Source organism: Coccinella septempunctata, chromosome 3 (assembly GCF_907165205.1).
Source record: "Coccinella septempunctata chromosome 3, icCocSept1.1, whole genome shotgun sequence".
Taxonomy (NCBI): domain Eukaryota; kingdom Metazoa; phylum Arthropoda; class Insecta; order Coleoptera; family Coccinellidae; genus Coccinella; species Coccinella septempunctata.
Genome location: NC_058191.1, coordinates 2,887,584 through 2,899,634, shown reverse-complemented (window position 1 = coordinate 2,899,634; position 12,051 = coordinate 2,887,584). Strand labels below are relative to the sequence as shown.

The window sequence follows — 12,051 nt, the reverse complement described above, 5'->3', positions numbered from 1 at the left end:
AAATATTTTGTAATACATGGAACGCTGTACTGGGTGGCCACTGACCAGAAAAAAACTAAATAGGACTGTTGCGCTATTTGACAGAAGTATCAAATATGTAAAAATTTCGGAATCCGAAATCAGACACAAGCGTCGCTAGTCGAAGACTGTGTTTTTGACAATAATATCTCCAAGAATCATTGACGTCGAAGCATTACTTAAAAGATTAAAAACTCAGTTTGATTTCTGGTTACCAAAAATAATATGTGTAGTATTGTCAGTATAGAATATAATATATTTATACACATGACCTAGAAAAGTATTTGTCTGAAGAAATACCCAGATTCTGTACTAATTGATAAGCATTCAAAATGGATATACTCATTTTACCAATTTGTCCGACTTAGGTTAAAAAAAAAATTAGTATATCTTACGTCAAAAACCATAGGATTTTCATTATAATTCAATTCAATCAGTTCGCCATCTCGGAAAGTCAGAAATTTTTTTATTCTTCAAACGAAAAAAAAAATAGATAAAAAAAACATTGTCATTGACTTTCCGAGGTGAAATTATGTCTTCTATGGATTTCCACATGAAAAAATTTCCCGAAAAGGCTCGCCATTGGTTACAATTCGTATCCTGGTGAAATTAAAGAAAGACGTTCGTGAAGTGCTGCCACCTTTTCGACGCAAGTGGAAACTATTGTAACATTCGTATCTTGTACTTATCGTTCAAGTGCTCTGGCAACAACCCACATTCTGGTAGTCTTTTCTCCTTTAAATCTTATACGGATAGCGAGAAAGTCCCGTGGTATAAACTCCTTTTAACCAAAATCATAAACTACTTGGTTTTCTAATCTCGTCCTTGTAATTGATCAGCAATAAGCAATCTAAGCTTGAAGATCGATGAAACAGCAGAAAAGTAACAAAATCTATTGTTGAAATTGCCGGCCATTCGAATTTCTATTGATTCTTCAAAAGGCAAACAAATATTCACAAAATCATAAGGATTGATGATACCTCATTAGAATAACAGAACACAACAATAAAATCATTCTTTTATCGATGACATTCATTATGAAGTATTTCCGAAAATAAAAAAGACACAATACAAGGATCAAAACTCATTATAACGAATGAAAGCTGCTCAAGAAGTCGTAACAATAAAAGAGTGAAGTATATTCAATACTAGTCTTGTGATCTTCGATGTTATTAGTTTGTTCAACCCTTTCTCCTTCAACTAACATTTGTTTCTTTCATTCCTCTTCTCCATTCCAATATAAGACCTCTTATATTCAATGACTTCAGTTATTCGTCAAAGATACCTCCTGGATATTGTACAATCCAGAAAGACAACTCATACTACCCCAGCTTACACTAACAACAGACAGCTGTTCAATATTATTCTTTTTGGATTAATTATGGGATAAAGGTCTTCAACAGTATAAAAGGAATGAAGAAGTGAAAGAATATTTTACGAGTATATGTAATAGACTTCAGAATAACTCGTCCACTTATTAGGAATTAGGCAGCGAGAAATACTAAATGACTGAAGTATCAGAGTGCATTCAATAATCATTCCTTTATTGACTGAGATCCTGAACATGCATTCTGGATAATTATGACACCCTATGCTCAGCCACAATTCTTCAACACATTAGAATATATTGCACTCAGATTTTGAGTATCTGATCCCAAATTGACAATGTTGTTTAAGAATAAGTTGGCTTGTTCGAAAATCGTCCTCCGCCAACGCACTCTTCTCTTTCTTATACCTGTTACTCAATCAACAATTATATTCGTATTCATATAAACGGTTTTTCAAGTATTGTGTAGTTATTGCAATCTAACATTTGTCACATCTCCGACATTTAATCTTGTATACTAAGTTCGATCTATACAGGGTGTTTCAAATTAACACCATTGCCAACTATTGATGCTACGAATTCGGTTAAATGGGCACACTAGTAGCATTTTTAATGGCCTTCTCGATGCCGAAAACAAAAACAAAATTTACAGTCGCGTTTTCAAAATATTTCATAAAATGATATTTTTCGAATGGAACACCCTATATTGCATCATGTATTTCCGTTCGTATTAATAATCTCGATAAAAAAGCTCATATCACCTTTATCCTAAAGTTGAAGATGAGCTACTTATGTGGAAATATTCATTTCATTCACAAGTACAAGAAATTTCCTTGTTTTGGCGAATAAAAACTCATGATTGTCGAAACAACCAAAAAATACTGTCATTCGTATTAGTACCAAAATTGGGTGTTCAATCAATGATCAACCTCATGAGGTTTTATTCGCCAAAACAAAGAAATTTTTTTTACTAGTGAATGAAATAAATATTTCCACATAAGTCGATCATTTTCAACTATTTCGAAAACGCGACTGTCAATTTTGTTTGTGTTTTCGGCATCGAGAAGGCCATTAAAAATGCTAATAGTTTGTCCATTTAACCGAATTCGTAGCATCAATAATAACGGAGTTAGCAATGTATACGATAGGCGTCGAAACTTTAATTCTTGAAGACTCCCCTACTCATCTCTCCAACAGGTTAGAAAGCACTTGCGACGTCTGGAATATTATCTCGAAGAATCCTACAGATGTTTTCAGATAAACCTCGAACATAGGGGAATGGGAATGTGAATAATACAAACTATTTCAAATCGTCGACGTTTCGATCATTTTTGGGATCTTCTTCAGGACTGCAATCATATTTTCTTTTAATTTTGGAAACATGAACAATCTATGCTTAGTACAAATTTTTTTCGTTGTGCCAAAGAGTATCGTTTGCATCTGAAAACGATACAAAACACAACAATAATTAAATAGAAAATGACTCAATTTAAAAAAAAAATTCAGTTCTCCAAAATTGAAAATAAATTTTTCGTTTTCGTTTTTTGCTTTTATGTTGATACTATTGGAATTCTATTATTTGATCTGTGTCGATAGTTATTCATTAACCTGTTGACACAATTAACCGGATAGCTGTTATATCCTTCAATAATTTTCTGATCTCCACTTCACTTATATTATGAAAGTCATCATCAGAAAGAGTATACGCCCGAAACATAAGGTTTTCAATAATTCCATAAATTGAAATTCACTATGGAATTGGAAGTAGATCAGAAAATAAATTTTTCGGACCTATCGGTTATAAGAAACTTACGCAAAACCAACTGCTTCTGGAAGAATTTTAAATTATTTTTCTGTACCTTCTACAAAACAAAAGGTGGGCAATATTGAAAACCTTATATTTCGGGCGTACACTCTTTCTGATGATAACATTCATAAGATAAAATATAAAGATCAGTTAATTATTGAAGGATAACAAATATACAATGATTGGGGAAAATCCGAAAAATTCAGCGAAACGCTTACGTGAATCACAATGTACAAAGAATTGTATTCAAATGGCAGTTTCATGGAACTGCGATAAGATTATTAATGTAGGAAATTAAATTCAATTTGATCTTTACCCTCGCCAAATTTTAATTCCGAACTATACAAACTCAACCTCGTTTTGTTTTCTTTCCTTCTTGTACTGAAATGTCAACTTTTTTTTTATTTCTATTGATGGTTTTCATTTCTATTCATATTCTATCCAAAGACCCGCTTATAAGTGAAACACACTGTACGATGATGAGGAGTGTTAAAATTTATACTATGCAAAAATTTTTTGTTTTCTCGTTATTATAAACTCAACCCAGCTGCCTTAGGCTGGTTTTCTTCTTCGTGGATTTCCTAGATCGATTAAAAAATCCTTGGATCAAAACGAGGTTGTACTCTTCTACTTTATACACCATAAAACTTATGCTTACGGATTATTCTATATGTGTGGCACATATGTATCTACAAATCTTACGACCACAATGAGTCAACAACACACACACTTCGACTTGATAGTCCATCCAATCAATAAACGAAAAACTTCGGATTAAATGACAGTTCCACGTTTTCTAGAAAAACAGTTCTCAAGAAATATATGATAAAAAACAAAATTCCGAAAACTGCCATAAATACCCTGTCGTAATCACTAGTGTCCGACAAAGGTCAATAAACACCATAACACTTCGACTGAAAAGTTCCCTGTCTAGCAAAGAAAATAAATTTCAAAAATCTCAAAAACGGTTCAATTTTTTACATTCGGATAAGAGTACCTTTTTCATTTAATTTTCTTCGCTCCATCGAATGCTTCTGTTTTTTTTTCACCAAAACAAATTCAACCAAAGTTATCCCTGAAAAATCATGATTCAACCTCTAAAAACGTCCTTTATAACAATATCATAAATGTAGAAGTGTAATAAAAATGTATTTTAACAACATACATTTATGCACATTTATGCGGAGCAGTTTTTTTAATTATATCAACTTTGGAAGGATATATATCCCTTAATATGCATTTTGGGCAATGAGTTTATTTATCAAATTATACATATTTTTCAATCTTCTAATACCCCCAAAAAGCTAAACTAAACTTTCCCTTTACTGCACGTTATCTGATTAATTAAATTCAAGTTATACTTAACTAAAATTGAATTCAATAATAGAACAACTCTGTTGAATAAATAATTCTCATATTTCATTTACAAAGATTTCGTTTTCTCCTTCACTAGACACAACGTAGTCACAGCACAAAAACAACAATAGTCACAACACGTTTTGTAGTGCGGGATTTAGGTTGTGAGTTAACTTGAAGACCACGTGTTGATAAATTGAATATTTCAGAAAGTTTCCGCAATTTTTTTCTCGAGATTTCATATTCAATATTCAAAATACATCTATAGAGTGCAATTTGAATGCACGTTATTTTGAGCGTGTCGAAGTGTTCCCCTATATGTACATATATATATTCCATTGAATTATTACCAACGTTTTTTCATCGAATGAACGTTTTATATCTCTTTCAGTTCGTCGCCCATTCCAACGTCCAACAACTTCTAGCAAGCCTGTGGTATGAAGGATTACCAGGATTCCGTCGGAAGAATATGGTCCTGCAAGCCTTTGAAATAGTTCGAATTGGCATGCTATTTCCGTTCTTTTCAATCGCCTACATTTTAGCACCCCATTCCGTAGTAGGCCAGACGATGCGGAAGCCGTTTATCAAGTTCATTTGTCATTCCGCATCATATATTACGTTTTTGAGTGAGTATGCTTTATAAATATTTGACTTGTCGGATAAAAGAGAAAAAGAACCTCCAGGTTAATTATCTATAACAGATGTAGCATCTGTGTAAAGTTTCAACCCTTTTTGCCATACTCAATACTGAACTGAATTGAAATAATTGATGTCTATTTTCGAATTTGAATACAAATAGAAACTATCGTTTTAAATTTCCATTACAGGCTCACTATTCAACCGAATAGGAATTGTCAGAACTACAGTTATTTATTCGGCCATAAATGGATACTGTATAAAACATCGATTACTTAATTACAGTGGAAATCAGGATAATTCTTTCTCATCTATTTTTAGTGTGCAACATCGAAAAGGGATCAGGGACCTTTTCCGGAAAAAAATTTAATGTTGGTGAATCAATTCTCAGTTCTGTTTACTGTATAAAATGGATATTTTTGGAGGCGGTATAATCATTTGGGAAATTTCTATTTATGTATTCAATTTTAATATGTCCTTCCTGCTGATTCATCAAAACATTTAGATACATACTAGAGGGATGGTTTGATTTCATAGCATTTCATATCATATTATTACGTTTCTCTATTTAGAATTTTTTGAGGATTCTTTCTCCAGAAGAAAAGTCAGTTCAAAATAGTCGGCCAAGGACATTGACGGCTAGAGTACAAAGAAGGAATGACTAAAATATCCTAACATAATTTTTGTTGATATCCTAGAGTTCCATATGGTCGCCAAATAAAATTGATGGATAGAAGAATGTATCAGTTGTTTCATTCTGACAGCCTTACAACCCCACCTCCTACGATTTGAATCAACCTATATTCCGTTTATGATGGAGCGCATGTTTCTCTTTTTTTTTTCGATAATTTAAAATGGCCAGTTTAAATTCTCGAAAGGAAGAATAGAAACACGCTCTCGATTGTAGACAAAAAAACAGTTTGTTTTGATCCTTGAAGTTAGAGCTCTAGGGCTGTAAAAAAATTGAATTCTTATGTGTGAACCAGATATTCTTCTATCAATTCTATTGGCCAGCCGTTTTAGACATTCGAAAAATATAAGGAACATGCGCATGGACAGAATAGTGGTGCTTCATTTCAATCCTCGGAGCTGGGGTTCTAGGGCTGTCAGTATAAAAAAAAATGTTAGTATATAATATTCATCTCTCTATTTACTTTGTCCCTGACCAGGTATTTTGAACTGATATTGACCGTGGTGAAATGGTCGCTCTTGAAACTGGACGGCTGGGAGTAAACATGACTACGATGTATAAATAGTGTTGATTGATTTTTCGGCTTTATGATTTTTTCAAATTGATTTGGTAGCATAATATAGATCCACCGTAAAGGTAGATCGCTGTGCTTACTAGTTCTATTCCCTATCACTATTGAAAAAAGCGCTATCATTTCAGACTTACGAAACAGATCTACATAAGTAAATCATATCCTTCCCAATTTTTCTCGTCTATAGGATAACTTTTTATCTAGCCAAATATCAAAGATCTCGAATACAGAGAGTTGTTCACAAAAAACAGCAGCTTAAATCCGCACTCTGGTATTCTAATTATCAATGAAGTCATTCTTTTTCAGTTATGTTAATATTAGCATCGCAAAGGCAGTACTTACAAAAACTTCTAGGAGAAAAACCTGACGACGAGGACTTTGCCTATACAAAACGTGGGGCGAAACCATCATTCGTTGAAGGAATAATATTGTCCTATGTTAGTGGTAAGTCCTTAAATTCTGCTTACATTTTTGATAATATTTATTTGGCCAAATAATAGAAGAATTCGAACTTTTGGAAGTCAATCACAACAAGATAATTCCGAAGAATAGAGACCGAGTAAATAAAAATTCTAGGGAAGTTTTATTTCATCAATAATTCCACAGCATTTCTACTACTTAACCATTGGCGCACCCAGAAAAGGAGGGCAGAGAAGCACGAGCCTCCAATCCGTCAAAAAGCTAACTGATTTTGCCATGCTCAGACCTTAAAAAAAAAGCCTCCAGTGCTACTTTCATCAAGCATGCAGTTACGTGCTCCACTGCACTAAACTGAACGAATTATTGTTTCGCTATCGATGGAAATTGAAGGCTGGGTTGGTCACAGATTATTAACTGTCACATAATGAGATTGATTTGACTCTTCAAAATATCATAACAACCTTCATTGCCAAACTAACGTGCGTTAAAAAAAATTCGTCGTCAAGTAGGCTATGAAATTTTGAAGGCTGATGTTCGGTGGCTGAACGTATGTCTTTCCTTGAATTACTTCATCTTCCCAAAATGTAAACAATGATGACGTTAACCTCTACATATATCGTAATTTTGTACGGAAAGGCTCTTTTTAGAGAAAGTTACCTGTAAATTTCACCCAACGTTCGAAAAGCATTTCTTTCATTGAGTAAGATGACGAGAATCCAAACAATCTGAGGCGGTCAGAAAAATTCTTCGTAAAAATTTTAACCGTCCACTATTTTCATACGTAAGAAACATGAATCTTGAATTGATCGTGGTATTATGATTTTTTTGTAAGAAGGTTCTAGCTACTTCAGTGGTATGAATAAATCACAGTAAGAATCTCAATAATATATTTATTGATTTTCTATAAATATTAAATTGATTAAGTCATTACTGAAAATCCATGACTAAACTAAAAGAACTGAATTACATGAAAATCGCTATTGAACAATTTATTAAAATTCAATTCATCTATAAAAACGCATGATGCTTTCTCCTTCTTAACGTTCTGCTATTAAAGTTCCATAAAAGAAAGTAGGTCCACATTTTGCCTTTGACTGATGCATACTGAACTCCAATTTTTCTTGGATGCTACAAGGTTAGGTAATCACAACCTTTTCAGTCTTCTGATAATATGTCAACCTTCATGGAAACAAATGGATATCTTTTTTTCAAAATCGGGTGGCATATGCCAACGGATACTCCAGCCACTTGAGATAGAATCTGAACAGAGGTTTGTCGAGCTTCTGTCATCATGTTTTCATTATTGCTGAACTCTGGAGTTTTCTTCTTTGGTCGACCACTTCCTTTTTTGTTTGAACATACCTGTTTCGTCAACACATCGCAAAACAGTTCAATGGAAAAATTCATACTTAATAATCTACAGCAACATAGGCTTCTATGAAGTCGCCGGAACAGAATATTTTCATTCCCCTTCAATTTTCTTCCCAATTTTGAAGTAGGATTCAATAGTCACGTCCGTAAAAACCATCTTTATAATTTGCTGATAATTTCAATTCATCAACAATCCAAAATGCTAAAATGACAGTTCACCTGGAAAATACTGTAGCACGAGCTAAGAATTACGTTCAGACACAAAATATCGACGTTCAAAATTCCATAGCCTACTTGACGACGAATTTTTTTGAACGCACGTTACTTAGTGCAGCGCGTTTATGGATTCATTGCTTCACAAGTACTGTAATCAGAACCACAGAACACAGACACATCAAAGACTTTGGATCGGAGCTGGAGCTGGTTAAACGATTATTGTACAATGAATTGGATAAAAAAATCTGAAATGATACTTTTGATTTAAAATTGTCGGCCACTCTTCATTCTTTAAAGAATACCTCTTAAGGTCAAAAACATAATAATCTCTAAAAATGGCTGAGGAATGCTTGCCAAAACGTTGGACATAATGAGCCAGAAAGATGGGAGTAGCCCAATCAGTTCCACTACAAACTTTAAATAGTCATTTATTCTTAGTGAACTGAAATTTTCAAAACTTTTCTCAACGTACCTAATAATTGTCATCTGCCTTTGGAATGCGATAGTCTACCTCAGTTAGTTGCATATTAAGTAAACGTATGGAAAAAAATTAACATAATAACCTGTGACAAAGTTGATGGCGTTTTTTCGATTTATTTGACGGCGAATGCTTCGAAAGAGCGACCATTATCAACGGCAAATGCTTATACTCTCAATTCAGTTAAGATCGGTGGTGATTTTCATACAATCATTTTGGTAGCAATTGTGTTATTTTCTTGTTTTTTCATCTAATGAGGCAACCACTTACGCTTATCAGACGGTCGGTTAAGTTTACATTCTGAAGTGAAATCAAAGTGCCAATTCTAACCTTTGGTAAATTCAGTGGTAGGAAATTGTTTTTGCTGCCAGTTCTCTGACTGCAATTATGATTATATATACCGTCTCAACACAAACGCACGTAAAAACAGAAATGTCATCACCATCCTGAGTTACTTCAGGAAAAACACTGGCGAGAAAATTTTCGAATTAACAGGCCCAAAAACCGAGCGAACCATATCATTTTTACTTTCGCAAAATTATTTCAACAAACAATAAAATCAATTATTACAACTCTGTGTTTGAGTGCAATGGGGGAGCACAGCCATAAGAAGTCCCAGAGAGAAATTATTTTGATTAACTATAACGAAACCATTAACGTGTCGTTTCAAGGGAGTTTATTCTTATACGTTCTACAATTCTGAACAGTAGAAATGAAAAAAGTTGAAAATTTCAACTAGTTGATCAATAAACGGTTAACCATTGATCGTTGATTGGACGTCAGCCGTTTTTTCACCTAATTCGTTGATTTAACCTCCATCTATATGTGCGTGTTTGTTAGGACATGAAAAGGACGTTGAATAATTCGAGTGTTTGCATCTCTGTAAGTTGCTAATTCAATTCCACAGTTTCGAACTCTTCCTATAACACGAAGAACACCACCAATATACTTTTATAAATATTCTATGGATGAAACTTAAACTCACGAAGTTATGGCGTAATGTTAATCCGTTGAGTATTTTCGATATGATAAAGACGAACTGAGAATCCGGAAGTGCATTAAGTTGATTGGATTTCTTCACTGAAGGGCATTCAATGAGTCCAGTGGAGTTCCCCAGGGCTATAGCGCACGCGATGAATGGTACATTACTTTGGGAACTTTTCTTTGTATAGACATTCACGAATGTGGCGATGGATTAAATTGAACGTAAAGTGGCTTTTCAAAAAGGAAGGAATAAATTCGTTACGATTCCTCATTGTTTAAAACGAATTATGTGAAGTTTTTTTCGACATCTTCGTTTCGTAAATGGAAACCGACTTCAATGTCCTCCGCTATAAATGAGTGTTTACCAGCATTAGGAAATACTAAATTCGTGGGTCGCCCAGTGAAAACCATAAAAGAAATATGGTTTCGGTTCTTGTTACTAGGAACCAGAGCGTTATCATTTTGCACAAATATCTGTAATTTTCAAATCATGAGAAAGCACATCGACCTCATTTGGAGAATATGCACAAGCTTCTAGTCGCTTCTGATAATTAGTTTCTTACTGCCTAGGAGATTTTGGATCATTTGTCTGCTATACAAATCTGATGTTTCCAACTACACCTACCAACCTATACAGGGTGTCTGTAAACAAATGCGAAGGGAGATGATTCTTCGATGAAAATAAGCAGGGTTATCGACCTCCCTTCCAAGATACAGCCTTTGGAAGGCGATGACGAGTTGACAGTTTTTAATTTTTTCTACGTTTTCTAAAAACACTGAGTCATAAAAAAATACATTATATGAAGCAATAAATAAATATAACTCACATAATTTTTTTAGATTTCATTACTTTATTATTACGGGTTGGAAATAACAACCCCTTATGATTTTCCTTCAAAAATTGTTTTCGTGGGATAGATTTTCGAAAAATAAAATTCTCTTATGGTTTCCCACTCAATTCTTGAGTCTAATTTTTTTTGTGTGGTTTCAATTACCCAGCAGTAATGGAAAATATTGCTTTTAGACGGGTGGTTCTAGGAGTTTTTTCAAATAATTCCGGGCTTCACTAAAAGCAACTGTGAAACTTCAATTGATCAGAACGTTGAAGTATTTGGTTTCTAACGAAATTGTTCAAATCTAATACAAAACATAATTTCATATCTTTTGAGGCTCTTGTTTAATAATGTTAGTTGCAATCAATATTTAATTATTTTGTATGGGCTCTTTTATCAATGGTATAAAAAATATCGAAATATCTTAGTTTTATCAATTGAAGTGCAATATCTATAATATTTCAGTATTCATTTGACTTTCATTCTTTAAAACATAAAATAATATTTGACAGATGAGTAAATTTGGACATTAACTTTTATTCATTATTCATTCTATTTACTTTTTCAAGTTCAAATTGGCGCTAATCAGAATCATTTCTTAGTCAAAATCAAATTGGCAATAATCAAGTTCAAACTACCATTGATCGATTTCAAATTGACAATAAACAAATTAAAATTGCCACTGTAATAATCGAATATCAAAGTTCGAATGGAGCTGCATCAGTTGATCAAACACATCAACATACCTTTCCGGCCGTTTTTCTCTGTCTTTTTCGTTCGAAAATTATGAGTTTTTTTGATTGAAACACCTCTGAAGAATAAGTACTAAATGTACTTTCTCAGAGGCTCTCAAATCTTTGGTTAGTTTGCGAAATGAAACGAATAATATCCATACAACAGTGAGGAGTAAAAAACGTTGATTCTCAAAACACAATGAAGGACTGAATTCATCTCTTTTTATAATAACTCATTGAGAAAACGCACGATAGTGGTAATCTATCAACACTGGACAGTAGGGGAAAAATCACGACCAAAGTGCGTTCTGTACCCCCCGGGTATCCACACCAGCAGGTTAACGTACTAACAGTAGAGATGGAACTCAAAATGTGGCATAGAACGGGTAAAAATGGAGGCTGACGTTCCAAAAATATAAAAAACGGAATGTTGTCCTTCCTCTGGATTCTGATCGGCGGTTCACTCGCACCGGAACGGCAACTAAAAAGTAAACTAAATAAAATATCCCCTCGAAACAGAAAATTCCCTGGAGTAAAACCAAAGAAAAACCCTTTCAATAGATCCCGCTAATAAATTGAAAAGAACAAAGAAATCAACTCGTCTGGCGT

At 33.7% G+C, this 12,051-nt stretch overlaps 1 protein-coding gene across 2 annotated transcripts in view; it reads left to right on the top strand.

Moving 5' to 3' along the window:
- Positions 1-12,051, top strand: part of LOC123309346 (transient receptor potential-gamma protein) — a 297,127-nt gene that overhangs the window by 225,558 nt on the left and 59,518 nt on the right. For both annotated transcript variants that reach the window (XM_044892426.1, XM_044892427.1), the window contains 2 exons: positions 4,900-5,134; positions 6,713-6,850. In XM_044892426.1, coding sequence (XP_044748361.1) covers positions 4,900-5,134; positions 6,713-6,850 — 373 coding nt within the window. The remainder of the gene's footprint in view (positions 1-4,899; positions 5,135-6,712; positions 6,851-12,051) is intronic.